Source organism: Labrus bergylta, chromosome 20, assembly GCF_963930695.1.
Source record: "Labrus bergylta chromosome 20, fLabBer1.1, whole genome shotgun sequence".
NCBI lineage: Eukaryota > Metazoa > Chordata > Actinopteri > Labriformes > Labridae > Labrus > Labrus bergylta.
Genome location: NC_089214.1, coordinates 4,843,199 through 4,861,141, shown reverse-complemented (window position 1 = coordinate 4,861,141; position 17,943 = coordinate 4,843,199). Strand labels below are relative to the sequence as shown.

The following is a 17,943-nucleotide window of genomic DNA, read 5'->3' as shown; positions in this document are numbered from 1 at the left end:
TGCTTTTTTTTCTTTACATCTTGGCCTTTGGTTTAAGTTGGAAAAGCTGTATTTGGAGAATAAATAACTTTTAGTGTTTTAATAAGTCAATAAAAAAATGCAGCCACGTGATGATGAAAGTATAAGAAATGACAAGCCGGCTGAAAGATGAGTCCTCCTGCTGATTTAATCAGAGATCAAATAATTGTTTTCGCTGCACTATAGTTAGTTCTTCTTGATGCCAGTCAGCTGTTAGTGTTTGCTTGGCACTAAACTGGAGTTGGGGGGTCACATGAACATGAGGGCATTGCCCTGTGCGTCTGCTCAAGCTGCTCATGTTGTCGCTCCAACAACAGAGAGAAGACACAAATATTTCATTTCATTCTCAAGCAGCTTTCTGACTGACTGAGGTGAGTAAATAGATGGGAGTTAAGTTACTTGTAGCACACAGAATGAGAAATGAATCCAAAGATTTGTCACTTGGATACAATATACTGAGAGGATCTGTGAGACACTGAATGGTCACAACATTACTGGACTGGCATCAACACGTGAAGCTTCATCAACAAGCAGTTTTATGTTTCCTCGGTCCTGTTTATGGCTCAATGAGTCAGACCGAGAGCTGGTTTTCTTGTCGCGACTGAATCAGACCATCAACATTTATCAGTGTCCTTTTACTTTCCTGACCTTTTGGATGTATGAAACCTCATATCCAGACCCGCGCTCTCATTTTTTATCAGTGCAGCTAAAAGCCAAATCAACCCTGATCGATTGTTTTGAGCTCCATTTAGACAAGCATAGTGCTGCCTTCAGGTTCTCTTAAAGTCTGTAAAAATAATGTATTTTTTCTTCTGGTAAATTTAACCTTTCTTGAAATAAAGTAGTCAAGTTTGGTGGTGTTTACGTTTAGATCACAACATTTCTGGTTGTAACAAATGCATGCCATCACATCTGTGGAGCTTGATAAATGTAATGTATTTACATCTATTGGAATTAGAATTTTCTGGTTCACAGCATGGGACTTGTCTTTCCACAGATGCATAGAGAATGACTTAGTTAACACGTTTTTGTTAAACTCTTGGATTCGCAAGTTAATATTTCACATTATTGAGGAAATATATGAAATAGGCTTTATGGATTTTGTCTTTATTTAGAGAGAGGACAGTGGACAGAGTCAGACATTGACGAGAGAGACAGTGGGGAAATGACATGCAAGAAAGGGACCAGAGGTCGGATTTGAACCTGGGCAGCCTGCTTGGAGGACTGTAGCCTCCGTACATGGGGCGCAGGCACTAACCACTAGGCTACCAGTGCGCCGACTATGGTTATTGATTATGATGAAACACTGATACTCAGATCCTTACTCACTCAAAAATATTATATGTGCTTATAACATGTAGAAAATGTTCAACATAGAGAGAGAGATAGATAGATAGATAGATAGATAGATAGATAGACAAACATAAAGGCAGAACATGATATTAGTAATGGAGAGAGCTGGACTCATATTGGAGAGATCAGAAAATAATCTGGTTTTGTTTTGTCCTGGCTTTATGGAGAGGTGAAGTGTACCTCTTGTGTTGTTGTTTGTCTATTGGGTGTTACTATAATAAAAATTATTAAAAAAAAAAAAAAAAATCTAGATTGTAATGAAGGCCCAAGATGCATAATTTAATTATCTATTGAGAACTGAATCTAAGCTAGTGGTGGAGTTAATGTACATCCAGCAGATGGCAGTAATGCAACTTCTTAAATGCCAGCTGCCACTAAAACTCAAAGAAGAAGAAGAAGCAACCCGGAAGTTTGCTGCAGAGTGCTGACGGTTGTTTTCATACAGAGCGGTGCATCTTTGACAACAAGTCCTTTTGTATTCAGGAGTTTACTTTCCACATTTTTAACGTAGCGCTAAGAGACGAGTGGCGGCTGATTGCGGAGTGATAAAGAGCGGGCGGAGGGAGTGATGGAGACCGGGCGCATTGATTTCTTCTGTGTGAGGAGAGTCCTCTGACGCACCATGATCCCTGTTCCTCTGCTGGTGTGTGTGATGGCAGTCTGGTGCTCCGTCTACCTCGCCGACACACTGCTGAAGGTGAGACAAAGGTGTTCCTGTCACAGCTGACACACAGGGAGAAGAAAAACAAGAAACAGCCTCACGACACACAGGTCGTTTTGATTGGAGGGGGGTTTATCTCCCACTTACTTTCACCTGCAGGAACTATTTCCTGGAATTATGAAGGATCTGGTTTTCATAGGAACCCACAGGAGACTCATTTATATGTTGATAATGAGAAATAATAATACATGCAGAAAGAAATACAGCTAGTTTAGCATTAACACATTTATTTATACAGCACAAATTAATGCAAAGTGCTTCACATAAGACATTAAAAGGTTAGTGATACAGTAAAAAAGAAACATTTAAAAAAGAGGATTGTTACGGCCTCCTTCACAAAAGTAAATAATGTCAGCAAGGCTCAACACAGAGAGATAAAACATTTCACTTTTAACCCTGAGCTTTATTGAACAGAAGTCATCATCATGCCCTGTCAAAAAACAACAACTAATCACAGATAAATAAAAGGACTGAAGATGGGAAGGAGCCAAGATGGCAACTTAAATGATCTAAAACAAGACCGCTGGTGGTCTCCAGCTCAAACTGAAGTAACAGAGTCCAGCAATCTGAACATGCCCGGGGAAAAAAACTGGATTGGGGAGGATACAGGGAACAATAACTCCTCTGTGCATTTCTCTGTCAGGTGTGCAGCAGGTAGGTAGAGAGAGAGAGAGGGGAGAGAGAGAGAGAGAGAGGGAGGGGGAGAGAGAGAGAGAGGGAGAGGGGGAGAGAGAGGGAGAGGGAGAGAGAGAGAGGGGGAGGGAGGAGAGAGAGAGAGAGGGAGAGAGAGAGAGGGGGAGAGAGATGAGGAGAGAGAGGGAGGGAGAGAGCGAGAGGGGGAGAGAGAGAGAGGGGGGAGAGAGAGGGAGAGAGAGAGGGAGGGAGAGAGAGAGAGAGAGAGGGAGGGAGGGAGGGAGGGAGAGAGAGAGGGGGAGGAGAGAGAGGGAGGGGGAGAGAGAGAGGGGGGAGAGGGAGGGAGAGAGCGAGAGGGGGAGAGAGAGAGAGAGGAGAGGGAGAGGGAGAGAGAGAGAGAGAGGAGAGAGAGGGAGGGAGAGAGCGGAGAGGGGGAGAGAGAGAGAGGGGGAGAGAGAGGGAGAGAGAGAGGGAGGGAGAGAGAGAGAGAGGGAGGGGAGGGAGGGAGGGAGAGAGAGAGGGGAGGGAGAGAGGAGGGAGGGGGAGAGAGAGAGGGGGAGAGGGAGGAGAGAGCGAGAGGGGGAGAGAGAGGGAGAGGGAGGGAGAGAGAGAGAGAGGGGAGGGAGAGAGCGAGAGGGGGAGAGAGAGAGAGAGAGAGGGAGGGAGAGAGCGAGAGAGGGGGAGGGAGAGAGAGAGAGGAGAGGGAGGGAGAGAGCGAGAGGGGGAGGGAGAGGGAGGGAGAGAGAGAGAGAGAGAGGGAGGGAGAGAGCGAGAGAGAGAGGGGGGAGAGAGAGAGGGAGAGAGAGGTAGAGAGAGAGAGGTAGAGAGAGAGAGAGGGAGAGAGAGGGAGAGAGAGGGAGAGAGAGAGGTAGAGAGGGAGAGGTAGAGAGAGAGAGGTAAGAGAGAGAGGGAGAGAGAGAGAGGTAGAGAGAGAGGTAGAGAGAGAGAGGGAGAGAGGAGAGGTAGAGAGAGGTAGAGAGAGAGAGGAGAGGTAGAGAGAGAGGGGAGAGAGAGTAGAGTGAGAGAGAGAGTGAGAGAGAGAGGTAGAGAGAGAGAGGTAGAGTGAGAGGGAGAGAGAGAGGTAGAGAGAGAGGTAGAGAGAGAGAGAGAGGTAGAGAGAGAGAGGTAGAGAGAGAGAGGTGAGAGAGAGGTAGAGAGAGAGGGTGAGAGAGTGGGAGGGTGAGGAGAGAGTGATGAGGGAGAGAGAGAGAGAGAGAGAGGTAGAGAGAGGGAGGAGAGAGGTGAGAGAGGTAGAGAGAGAGAGAGGGAGAGAGAGAGGTTGTGTGAGTGGTGTGTTTGTGTGTGTGTGTGAGAGTGAGTGAGTGAGAGTGTGTGTGAGTGAGAGTGAGAGTGAGTGTGAGAGTGAGTGAGAGTGTGTGAGAGGGTGTGAGAGAGAGGGAGGTGAGAGAGAGTGAGGAGGTAGTGTGAGAGTGAGAGGTGAGAGAGAGAGGATGAGAGGAGGAGGGAGTGAGAGAGAGAGAGAGGTGAGAGAGAGAGGAGGTAGAGAGTGAGAGTGAGTGAGGGAGGAGTGAGTGAGGTAGAGAGAGTGAGAGAGTAGAGTTGAGAGAGAGAGTGAGGGAGAGAGAGAGGTAGAGAGAGAGGGAGAGAGAGGTAGATATTAAGATTATGATGCTGCAGATTCAGATAACTTTATTTATCCATTAAGAACTTCAGTTGTGATAAAAGTATCGGCGCTCACACGCGGTTAACTTCTGGATCATTTTCTCTTCTTTTTTTTCCCTCAGTCATCAGCGAAGCATCGGATCAGCTACGAGTCGTGGTTGGCGAGCCGAGGGCTGATGTTGTCTCCTTTCCATCTGAGATGGCAGACCACCATGTTCAACCGGCTGTTTGCGTACTGCGCCCGCATCAACCCTCGAGCCCTCTACATTTGGTGAGGACGCCCTTCTTTTTTTTAATTTAATTTTTTGTTTTAATTACTGAACCTGAACTGTTTCTGCGTCATGTCTTCACTTGTTCACACTTCTACAGTCCTGCTGATTTAAAGTAGCCTCATGTTTTTGGAGGGATTTCCAGAAGGTCATCTTAAACTACAAGATGCTTTAGTGTTAAACTTCTTATTAAATTCACTTTATACAAAATAATCCAAACAAATAACAATAATTAATCACGTGACAGAAGAGGTCATGACATTATTGGATACTCCAGGAGTTAAAAAACAAAGGTAATGCATCACATAGAAATTGATAAAAAAAAACAAATTATGGAAATAAAATAGTTTTTAAATAGTTTAAGATCATGTTTAATTTATTCAAACAAATAAGGCTTGGTATTTATCCAATGTTATTTCCTTTACAAACCACTATGAAGGTTAAATTTAGAGTACCAGTACTGGAATTATGTGGTTCCTATCAAGCCCTTAACAAAACTACAACATAAAATATCACTCAGGGTCTTTAGTATTTAATTGTGAAGCTGCTTAACTTTCTCACATCATCACGTATTGTTTGGCTTTTTCCTCTGCACTGTCACCTTTTCTGCACCTGAACCTTTATTTTGTTTTCAGATTCAATCAGCACATCTCTCAGGGCTCCGGGGTAAATCGAATTGCTTGAAATACTTTCCATATTGTTAAATTGTGCTACTCTTCTAGGTTCAACGGTGGTCTGGTGTTCGGTATTGTTGCCATGGTGGGCTCTGTGGTGCTGCTGATAAGGACGCTGCAGCAGACGCTCGCTCAGATGACCACAAATAACCCTCGCATGGGAGGTCAGCAGGCGCTGCAGGTGGTGGTATGTACACACAGAACTGGACATTTATATGTTTTATTGATACATGCACAGCAGGTGTACTGAACTGTATTTTACAGTACATAGAGGAGGGGGTTGTCTGCAGGTTTCAGCGTCGCCTTTCAACAAGAAAATATGCTTGAGGCGTCTCTTGATAAAAATCAAAGACAGACATTTGGCTCTTCTGCTCATATATTCATTTAAATGAGTTTTTTACAGCGTTGTGAGTCTCTCTCCAGTGTACAGGGCCGCAGATTAAGTGGAGTTTAGAGCTTTTAATGTCCTTGAAAGTTCACACTAAGCTTGTAATATTCAAATGAGGGGGCGGAAAAAATGCCCCCAATTATGTGAAGGGCCCTTTTTTTTTTTTTTTTCTCCTCTTCTCAGTTTTTATTCATTGAGGTGTCAAATAGCCGTGCATTAATGTGAGCACTATCCCCAGTGGATCACTGTATGTGATTCATGGGAAGCTATTAGAAGGACATTTATAAGCCAGTATTCAGCTGGGAGCTGCAGAAAATGCAGCTCGGTGTGGGAGGAAAAGTGCAGACCACAAAGAAACGCTCGGCTTCAGGAGAACATGGAGCAGTTCATAAAAAGAAAGAAACGAAAGAATTTCTAGCTCAATTTAATGTTCTATAAAAAAAGGTGATAAAATAACTTCATGGTTGATATAATAAAGGCAACAAGTTGTTTCTCCATTCACAGTAACTGCTGGAGCCCTTGTTGTGTTTCTGTGTCAGTCACTGTCATGTTTCTTCTTCTTCTCTGCTCATGTGTGTGACTTTAGGTCCCGGGAGTCAATCTGCCCACCAGTCAGCTGGCCTACTTCTTCATCGCCCTGCTGCTCAGCGGTGTCATACATGAGCTTGGCCACGCCGTGGCAGCACTGAGGTAAAACACACAGCACCTTCTTTTGTTTTTACACAAACTCAAACTGGTTCCATTTTCCTCTCCTATTTTCCATTTGGATGCTTTAAATCCTGGTTGTATATATTCCCATTCTTAGTTTTGATTTTTTTAGTGCTTATTTACTTTGTATTTAATATTATATTGTGTTTAAATTTGCTAATATTGTGTTTTTTACTCATATTGTGTGTAACCTGCTGCTGTAACGCCACAATTTCCCAGTTTGGGATCAATAAAGTAATTCTATTCTGTTCTATTCTATTATTAAGGTGTGTCCAAACTACAGTTAACATGTGAATAAATAATTCCTCTGTACACATGCTTGGTCACACATCTGACATAAGAGTAGATGTTATATTAATTGATCTTGTGAATTTTATCAACAATGCAGTACTGTGACTCTATTGAGGCTGTCAAAATGTTGAATACTTCAATATTTTTCCTTTTATCAAATGTTTTTATAATGACACAATCTCTGTTTTTTTTAGTGATCTTAGTATCAAAAAGTACAAAAGCTTTAAAAAACTAAAGCTCTTTAGCTCTGTTTGGCATCTCATGAAAATGCAAAAAGGTACAAAATGTCTCCTACAGAGACAGAGCAAAAGAGGCGACGCAGCGTTATTCAGACAGTGTGAAAGAGGTCGCTTAGATCCCTTTTCTAAATCTGTAAAAGTCTGTATTAGTGTGTTTATGTAGGATCCCGTCACTCATAGTACACTGGTCATGTTAAAGCTTTTAATGTTTTCTTTTCCTGGTCATGTTAAAGCTTTTAATGTTTTCTTTTCCTGGTCATGTTAAGGCTTTTAATGTTTTCTTTTCCTGGTCGTTCTGACCCCCAACAGGGAGCAGGTGCGAGTGAACGGCTTCGGCATGTTTGTGTTTGTGGTGTATCCCGGTGCGTTCGTCGACCTGTTCACCACACACCTCAACCTCGTGTCCCCCACTCAGCAGCTCCGCATCTTCTGTGCCGGTAAGCCTTTTTTAAAATTATTTTACTGATTGTTTCAATCACTCCGTACAGCGGAGGCGATAATCCTGATTATTATTATTTATTTTTCTCCTGCTAATGTGATCACCGCTGTTAATCACAGGGATTTGAATCATTCTGTTAGAAACTTGTTTCTGTGTCAGCGGTGAAGGTCACACTGAGGTCGGTAATGTCTGAACAGCAGACAGCTGCTTCACATCAAATCATTTCACTCTGCAATTAAGAAAATTAGATCTTAATAGACTGATTGCTGGGGCTGGCAGTTATTCACGCTCGAATGTGATGATAAATGTTTCCTACGGTGGCCTGTAGGAGACATCAGTCAGGGCCAGTTAAAGTGATTATTTTCAATGCAGGTTGGTCTAGAAGAATTTTGAAAAGCTGTGATCAGGTAACAGTCGAAAGGACTTTTGCAACTACGAGAAAGGATTTCATGGAAATAAGAATAAATGTTATAAAAAAGCTGGATAATTATTGGACTCTATGGTTTTAAGCTCTTTGCATTCTTTTAAAACGAGGGGTATACAGCCAGTACTGTGAATACACAATGCTCACATTTGTGTATTCTTCTTAATGACATTTAGAAGATTAATTCAGTCACTTTCTTGGGTTTTAAATCCATACAAATTCTTGGAGGTACCCTGTAGAAGAGGGGCCTCAGTTTAGAAATATTGTTGTTACAAGTTCAGAGTCCTGTGATCAAAAATTCTACGTTTTTTGCTTTAAAGATACAATATGTAGATTCGACCACCAGGGGGCTCTAGATAAATATTACAATAACAAGAGATGACGTCCAGGCTAGCGGGTAATCACAAGCTAATGCTAATGTTAGGCGGAACGATAACTTTAAAAGTATTTGTTATGATTTACTGTCAGTTCAAGTCTTTTAAATAAGTTATTAAGCTTTTTTTTAGAATGCTAATACTAAACCTTACTCGCTAATGCAGTATGCTACCATTTAAAGCTAATAAGATGATCAATAAATGTTTGTTACGGCTTAAGATACGTTTTTTTTTTTTTTTTCCAAACAGCTAAAAAACGAATGTAGCCGGCAAAGACTTAAAACGTACTCACTTACGCAGCATGCTAATGCTAATTTGAGCCAAAACCATGGTAATTAACAATTTCAGCTAATTAAATATCTATTTTTACTTCTTATGATAACCTACCGCTGTTGCTACTGGATAAAATATTTTCGATTCTGTACATACATTTAATGTTTTTAACACACAAAGTACCGAAACTGTTCTTGAGTTTCATCTTTTTAAGCCCCACAAACTGTCCGGGGTTGATGCTCCGTGTCAGCATGTTTGACAGTTGAATTCCAGTTATACTCAACAAACAGAAAGAAAACGGATGTCAGGATGATTTGTTGTTCTGAGACTCCTAACTCGCAGCAAAACGCTCTTGTGTCAGTTTGCTGCCAGAGTGTATAACAGCAGGACACAGATGACACACCGGGACTCTCTGGTTGCTGTTTGCAGCCTTCAGAGGGCGCTGCAGAGCTTCTCCACAACCATCTGCATCTCTAACCTCGATAGCATATTCCTCAAGGCTTTTCCACAGCTCACTATGACAAGTAAATAACTGGGTTGGGCGGCTGCAGGCACCGAACCGTGACGTCCAATCAAACCATGTGACAAACACGACAGAGAGAGAGAGAGAGAGAGAGAGAGAGAGAGAGATGTTGTTCCCATCAGGGGAGTGGTGACATAACGGCATGCTGAGTTTATTTATCCGTCTCTCTCTGTCTGTCCACAGTGGAGACGGCTCTGTGCGCAGCGGGTTCTCTCACATAACATGCTTATTAATGAATCCTGTTGAGAGGTGATGCAACCTTTAAAGTCTGTTAACTGTAAAAAGTCAATTTGTAGAATGTTTGCACCCTTAGCTCCGTGTTTCACAACTTTGGGTGAAGTATTTCTTCTTTAAGTTGGATGCAGTAATGAGCATTGACTATATCCTACTGTCTTACTCCTGTCTGCTCTCCCTCCTTCCTTTGGTTAGCCTTTTGCCTCCTGCTGTCTCCTGTCACCACATTGCTTCTTTTTTCTTTCTTTTTTAACCTTCTCAGAAAAATAAGCTTTTAAAGTGTGTGGTTTGACCTTGAGAGGCAGGGACACATTTCCCTGATGTGGTTTTGGTCAACTGAATGTTTCATTTAGCATAATTCAGATGGTATAGAGATCTATTTTTAGTGAGAGGTGGTTACTGTTTTTCCTCGACATCCTACACAGTATGGAGACACCGTGCAACACTGTTGTAACAACACGGCTGTAGTACATCACCTTGTTTTTTTAGTTAGAGGCCTCTTTTCACTTAAAGAACAGCAGGAATATAAAATGTTATTCATAATTCTACGGGTTTGCTTTCGATGTGATGAGCACATGAGATTAGATTAGTCCCACCTTTGTCATAAATCAGCGTGACAGGTTTAATTAAGATTTTTGTCTAATGTTCCCAAATTAGGTTTTCAAAAGTTATTTTTAGAACTTATCTTAAAGGAGCAATATGTTAGATATCTACTTAATTAAATCATAAAATGACTTTACTGTGTCGTCAGACATTAAGAAAACTTTGTCAACAAACCAACAGGTGTTGCAGCGATGGAACTGATTCAGATATAACTGATTCTACCCGACCTAAAAAGCCTTTTTTATGATAAGCTGCATGAGCAGAAACGTGGTAACACTCGGATAAATGTTGGAGATGCTTTTGAAAATGAAAACGCAGAAAGGTTTCAGGAGCGATGCAGAGCTGGCTAAACACTGAAGCTTCCCTGTCCATGACATGGCAACCTGTGTGCACATCGACTTTAGGGAGGAGGGGGGCGGGACGAGACAGCTTTCTTCAATGATTTGAATTTGGACTGCAGTACCCAATCTGAACACTAGGTGTCACAGTTACATATTGCTCCTTTAAGGCATAAAAATAAACCTAAAAACTCCAACGTAAAACGGACAATTGAAAAGTAAGTACGTGTTCCTGTTTTCTCTCTCCAGGAGTGTGGCACAACTTTGTTCTGTGTGTGGCAGCGTTGGCCTTCCTCTTCCTGTTGCCTGTTTTCCTGTTTCCAATGTACTACACCGGAGCCGGGGCGCTGGTCACCGAGGTTATCCAGGTGAATGTTACTTCTATCCTGATATATTACCTGTTAAACACACGTTCATTTAATGTTTGACTTTGGAGTAACAACACATGAGAATCCTTTTATGCCTCTATCGTGTGTCTGTCCTTTAAGAAGTCTCCTTTTCCACTAAATCATGTTTTCAATGTCACAGTAATCGATGTTTTATCGAGGCAAAGTGAACGGGGCATGAAATTATATTTTAAATCGTCTACAGTTGGCTGCTGAAGGTGTTTAATGTTAAGATTATGTAGTTAGCAAACAAACAGATAAGAGGTTTCAAACCATCAATCTTCTCTTTTTGTTGACCAGTTTTAACCACTTCATGTTTCCTCCTCGCGTCCTCCTCTGGAGCAGGGCTCTGCGGCTGACGGTCCTCGGGGTCTGTCGGTCGGGGACATCGTGACGGGGCTGGAGAAGTGTCCGGTTAAGGGAGTGGAGGACTGGAGCAGCTGCCTGTCTCGCCTCTCTTACACCCCGCAGACAGGATACTGCGTCCCTGTCATCAGCCTGCAGCCCAGCTGGGCCCACGGACGAGGTGAGAGAGGGCACCCAAAGGTCCTCTTTAAACATCACTATAGACAGATTATTATTATTTTTAATTGTAGAGTAATAATAGGATGTATTTTTGTTAGAGCAACTCTTTTATTTAATTTTGTCTGTAATTGAGCTCAATGTAATAAGTTGAAGCTCTTGTTGCTTATCTGAAGTCTCTGATTATTCCCATTGTATAAACTAGACTTCATCATAACAGATAAGTACAAACACTGAAGCTGTTTTATTAGAATACATTTCTTTTTTAGAGGTGCAATCACCTGAATGTTCAGTGAGCAGAGTATGAATCTGCAGCCACTCAATGTTTTTCATTTATGTATGTTTGTATGCATTCATGTATTTATTTATTGTGACAAATTGTCAAATATTCTCAGCTTGAAGCGTCTGAAAAGTGACAATTTCCTCTCTTTTTTTCATCTTTTTGTTTTTTATTTATAACACACAGGTCGTTATCCTCAGCTTTAGATTTGTCGGTCAGACCAAACACTCAAATGAAAGGACATCACTGTTTCGCTCCAGAGTATAATTTGACTATCTTTAAAACATTTAAACACTGAACAATAATCAAAAACAATTTATAGATTATTTATTAAGAAAAGTATCATTCATTCAGACTTATTTTTTTTATCCAACCCAAGGGGAGAATTAAAGCTTTTACTGAAGCTCGTGTACAGACTTTCCCCTCTTCACCCCAGCAGGTGTTATTTTAAATTATTTCAGTGTGTTAGAAAGTGAGGTTAGTTAATTGAGAACACAGTTTGAGGCGGTGATGACGTTTCAGGACTCGGCAGGATAATCTCAGTTGTGTCATAAGTGTGTGATACTCCGTCCTTTTCTTATCAACTCGTTCAAAACGAACAGTCAGAGGAAAAGAAAACCTCGGTGACATGAAGCTTTACTGTTTGATTTTTTTTCCATTTTCTCTCTCTCTCTCTCTTTCTCTCTCTCTCTCTCTCTCTCATCCATGAATCTTCTTTATTTTTACTCATTTATCTCCTTCGCCGTCTCTTCTCCAGCCTTTAAGCGTCTGGATGGAACGATGGACTGCTGCAGCAACAACAGCCTGACAGATCTCTGTTTCTCTTACATGAACCCAGAGGGCAGGAACAGCAGGGACAGAGAGGTTACACACACACACACACACACACACACACACACACACACACACACACACACACACACTGGGACTTTTAGTGACTGCGTCATCATGTGAGCAGTTTTCCATCCTTCTCAGACAGTCAAACATATTTTTATTCCTTCCTTTATTTCCCTTGATTCACTTCCTTTTATTCCCATTTAGTTCTTTTTTTTAAATACATGAGCTCAATGCACACAGAAAGAAGAACTGTAAACACATAACAAATACTATTTTAACGTTTTAGTCTTCATTATAAAAGTGGGAAAAAAACTATTAAATGTCCTTTTTATATGAATCTATGATTTGCTAATGATAGTTATCTTCTGTTGAGTACATTCAGTTCTTCTTAAGATGAATCAGGCTCCTGAAAAAAGTTAAAAATATCAATATTTCTAACCAAATGTTTTGTAGGGAGGCTGTCTGTCTCAAGGCCAGGCAGTGCTTCATACATTATGAATAATAGAAGTATAAGAACCATAAGAACACCATCATAAAAGAAAACTAAAGAAAGTCGGGGAGTCATCAAACATTTGGAAAAAGTCAAAAACTATAAGCTGCTTTTTTCCCCCACAATTCCTTCTGTAATAATTCTTCTTCCCCCTCCTGTAACCCTGTGATTGCAGTACGCCTGCATGCCGGTGCGTAAGATGGTGACGGGCACCCACATTTGTCGTACAAATGAAGACTGCGCCGCTCACACCCACGCCACAGCCAGCATTTGCGTCACTCCCTCTCTGGAGAACCAGACTCGCTTCATCCGAGTCACTCACCCGCCCAACACTCACATGCTGTTTGTGGGGTATCCGCCCCACCTCCAGTTCTCTGGTACGTATCGTGTGGGGGGATACTCACTCCAGATATTCTTTTATTATGTTGAATGTGTATCAGGAGGTTTGTTTCAGGTGAAGCTAGGTACGATGGAGTCACACAAATAAGAAAAAGTTTGGTAAATGTTTCTGATTTCTTATACAAAGTGATAAATAATAATTACATTTTACTTAAACCTTGTCATTTCTTCTTTTTTTTTTCGAAAATATAACAACAAAAAACAAGCAACCCACATAAAGAAATACCCACACACACAAACCCAAAACAAAAAAAGTGACACACACATCACCAACGACATAACCATGATTTACTTTCAGTTTTTGCAACCACAATAGTGTTTCCATACATCCCCTTTTCATTATATATTTTATTAAATTAAGATATCAACACATTTTCCCTTGCCCACCTTTATCTAAACATCCTCCATCACGTGTTGCCATGGAAACCATCTTTCAAGGAATTTTGCATTTTGCCGTCTTATTTTGAAAGTTATCATTTCCCAAAAAAAGAAAATCTTGTCATTTCAGTGTAAGAGTAGCAACAAGATACTTTTTTTTCCCACACTTGAAGGAGACATCTGTAATATTCATATAATTACAGTTTATTCTGGGCCGCCTCTCCAGTCCTAAGTGCCTGACATTAACTGTGCAGGAAGAGGCTCGCTCTGTCGTCTGCTGCTGTTTCACCGGGTTACAAAAGTGCCGACTGGCTCCGATCTCCACAACCACACACAGTTTGTTTGAAACATTCTCCTGTGACTGTAACACATCCTGTGTTTTTTGTCTTTTCTCAGTGAGTCTGACCAATTTCATCCCCCGCTTCGGTTTCCTCCACCTGGATCTGCCCGTCTTCTTGGAGACCTTCTGCAAGTATCCTTTCATGTGTGAAGCGCTGCAGAACGTAATCAGGTGATGGATGCGCGAGGTGCTGGCTTTAGAAATGTGAGCGCCGCTCCTCTGTCAAAGTCACTTAGCCAAATCTAAACAAATGATGTATTTATTTAAAGGGCAGACATGTAATGTATGACCTTGGGGGATAGAGTATCGTCTGACTCACAGTGAAGAACATTTAACTACATTTCTTCAAAATGGCCACAGATCATTACAGCCATACTCTAATGTCTGTGATGTCAGAATAACAGTCTGCTTTTGATGAGCAGCCAATCATTTTTAGCCCACAGCCAAGAGGCACTTCACAAGTCTGATGACGGCCTGAAGAGATGCATTCAGCTGACCAAGGCAGAGCATGATCAGCTGAACGCAATCTACTTTTCATGCAGATGTGAACCTTCCTGATTGAAGCTCTGCTGCAGCAACAACAACGTTTTCTTTTTTTGGTATTTGTTACCACAGTTGTGTGTTTGTAAAAGTTGTGTTGTTTGACTGTTGAATGGAGGTGGTATTACCTACATTTTGTTTACACCAGCAACCATAAGATGCATGTCATGCCAGACCAAGGAAAGCTGTAACAACACATTAAAGTGATCAATAGTGCTTTTAAAATTCCTATGCTAATTGTTTGTAAGAGAAAGTTATTCCTTTTTCTATGGTTACACAGTCTGAAGCCAGTTCTATGATTTAAAAAAACAAAAAACAACTGCAGTTCCTTGAATGGCCACTTGACACCGCCTTAAAAAGTGAGTCAACTATTGAACAGGCCATTATTCAAATGCCAAACTCACTGATATTTTGCTAGACAATCATACATCAAGATATCTGATCTGATCTGATTAAGCGGAGATTATTAAACGGCCTGTAAGAGCCCGAAATGTAATTAAAAAAAATGTAATTAAACCCAAAATGTAATATTTGGTCGATAATGTAACAAGATGCTGAGCCCAAAACGTGATAACTTTTTCCTGAAATATTTTTCTCACTATAGTGTAATAATTTAATTAAATCAGTGTGAGTCAATAATTAATGGATGAAAGGGCGTTAAATGTAGAGTGTAGTATCATACACAAATGTTCATGTATTTATTCACTGCAGTTTGATCTCTTATATCACTTCATCTCTTAACCTCTTGTCACCGCTGTGTGGCGTTATCTTGCCGTCTGCTTTTACATTCAGCTTTCTATTTCTTCTTTTGCCAATCAACTTCTGATCACATTACCCTCAATAACGTCTTTAACTGTTTAGAATGTTTTCTTTTAATAAAAACATCAATTGTATGACGAGTCAGGACGACCGTAAATTGGTGTATAGGTGTCGAGTCATGAGATGAAATCAGCATTAAACTTAGTCGATGGTTTTGACTTTAAGGTTGTTAAAATTGGATTGGTTGTTGCGTCAAACTTAAACGTGTGTGTGTGGTTTGTGTGTTATTGCCCTTAACCCTCCTGTCCCTCAGATATCTGGTGTCCCTCTCCGGTGCATTAGCTGTAGTAAACTCAGTGCCGTGTTTCGCTCTCGATGGTCAGTGGATGCTGAACGCCCTGCTGGAGGCCACGCTGGTTACAATAGTAACGGACCGTCAGAAGCGCGAGCTGATTGGTTTTTTCCTGCTGCTGGCGGGCAGCGCCCTGCTGGCGGCCAACGTGGCTCTGGGCCTGTGGATGGTCACAGCGCGGTAGCCACAGCGGAGAGCCAAAGCCGAAGGGAGGACAAAGACTAAATGAATAGAACGCCACGAGGTGGGAGAGTTGTTCTCTCAGGATGTGTTTGACACGCGTGGACCGTTAGACTGTGAACATCAGTTTGTGGAGACTGTTCGGCAGAATGTGGCTCTGCCTCTGAGGCTTCACTGGACCACCAGGGAAAACAACAACAACAACAACCTTCTTCCACCTTGTCGCAGCCATATGCTCAAAGCACACAAATCAAACAATGCACTTGCTGTAAAGCACTTGTCCTACATGACTGTTTACAAAGACTCCACTTCCTTTCCAAATAGAATTGTCTGTACTGTGTCGGTGTTTGAGAGAAAACGTCTCGGTTTATGATGTTCTGCGATCTGGAGCTGCGCTGTTTTGTGACTGCTTTGGCGTTCTGTGTGTTTGCAAAGAGAACAAAAGGAATCCAAGATATATGGAAGTTAAAGAAGCCTTCTTTTTTTTTTTTTTATCAGCAAATGCTGAAAAATAGCTTAATCCTCAACTCCGTGTCACTGTTGACGAAAGCCTTGCTACCTATTATTCAAGTTCAAAAGAAAAGCCTCAAAGTTACCAAATACACACATCATATAATACAATAAAGGGACTCCTATCTTTTCCTTCTACAGGTTTCTTCTGTCAAGTCAAGTGTCTTTCTCAACCGCGGGGATTGTAGTGGGGAAAAGTTTGGAATAAAGCTTTTACCACTTTTTCTCAGAAATTCTTTTCTCTTTGGCTTCTCACTGTTTGTGCGCCGTATAACGTTGAAATAAACAACTCATTTTTATTTAAGACCTTCTTGTCAAACTGTTAATAAAATGATTTGTTCTGTTTATTCACTAGTTTTTTTTTGACTCCGTTTATTGCACTGTGTTTGTCGACCTCAAGTTGTGTGAATGGAAAACTTCGGGACATAGGAAAGCTGTTTTGGTGCTGATTTTGCTGATCATGACGGTCTGAAAAATCATGAAGCAGAGCTGGATTTTCTGGAACAATTTCACCAACTAACAACGTGCAAAAAGAGTGAAAGGTTTGAAGAGGACAAAAAACACTAGTAGCATAAATAGCAACTTCATTAACAAATTAGACGCTTGTTCCGCCTTCATCAGGGTCAGAAAAATCCCCAAAATGTAGGGCTGCCACTAATTGATACAGAGAGCCATGAAATCTAAGCTTTCTGTTGCTGTAAATAAGAGGAAACCCTGCTCAGAATTTATAAGCACAACTTCCAACATTTCGTTCCACACTGTAACAGCAGAGTTCAGTGTTTTTTATTGAAATTGTCAAAAAGTGTAACTCTTCTCCGAGTAAATCAAAAGCTGCTGTAACGGATAATGAAGAAGCAATTGACCTATCACATAAGAGGGAGTGACATTGTATTGAATATCAGAAGTGTTGTAGTCACAGCAGTGCTGATGTTCAATACACCGTGTTAACTTTAAGTGTGATTATTGCTTTTATAAAGTAAGGACCAGCATAAAGAATAAAACAGAAAAATAAAACAAATTGATTAGAATATTTTCCTCCACCAATTAAACTAGTTTCACATAATTAAAAATGGCCTGTTGCCAAGCAACCCAATTCTACTGCATGCTACTTTGTTTGTGTCCATGGTAACCACAGACCAACTGTTTAGTTGAATGTGCATTTATTTGTATTTTTTAATTGAATGTGTAGCGAGCTTATAAAGACTGATTCATTAATTGAGAGTGAATTTCATACTCGTTTAGTTTTCCTGTATGCTCTGTGTTTTCAACATAACTCAATAATAATGCAACATCTCTTACTTCTAACAATACTTGGAAAAAGGTGATTTTTTTTTACGTCTTGGAAAGATCTTAAATTTGTCTCTGACACATACAGGAATGTGTGATTTTCCTCTTGGGAGACGGCACCTTTCTAATTTAATATTCCCCAGCACATTTGCACAATGTCCTCCACAAACAAAACAAAAAACACACATGCTCCACTTTTAGTAACATCTCCTGACCCGGTGTTGATTTTGTGCTTTCGAGGAGTCATGCAGTGATGATTTTTCCTGACTGTGTGAGTGGGAGAGATGACACATTGTAATTTGAAAGGGTGTTTCCCACAGACATATAAATACTGAACAGCCTTCAGCTCAGCCTAAGAGGTGTATTTACCCAAGATGAGCAGACACCTCTGTCAGCAGGTTCAAAATTGTTGCCTTTTTTCAGAGCCTAATCTTTGAATCAATAGGGTAGTGCATGAAAAGATCAGACACTGTTGCATGCAGAAGTTAGCTTCTGGTGTGTGTGTGTGTGTGTTTGTGCTCATATAAAACATTTTGAAGGCGGTTTTCACCTGTAATC

General features: G+C 41.1%; 1 protein-coding gene across 1 annotated transcript; it reads left to right on the top strand.

The window, feature by feature from the left end:
* The first annotated feature begins 1,759 nt into the window (after positions 1 to 1,759).
* On the top strand, positions 1,760 to 16,445 carry mbtps2 (membrane-bound transcription factor peptidase, site 2). The gene is made up of 11 exons (XM_065949113.1): positions 1,760 to 2,068; positions 4,471 to 4,619; positions 5,340 to 5,478; positions 6,266 to 6,369; positions 7,227 to 7,354; positions 10,375 to 10,493; positions 10,857 to 11,037; positions 12,071 to 12,177; positions 12,816 to 13,017; positions 13,814 to 13,889; positions 15,370 to 16,445. The coding sequence occupies exons 1-11, from the start codon at positions 1,994 to 1,996 to the stop codon at positions 15,590 to 15,592; spliced, it is 1,503 nt and encodes a 500-aa protein (XP_065805185.1). The 5' UTR covers positions 1,760 to 1,993; the 3' UTR covers positions 15,593 to 16,445.
* The last annotated feature ends 1,498 nt before the right edge of the window (positions 16,446 to 17,943 follow it).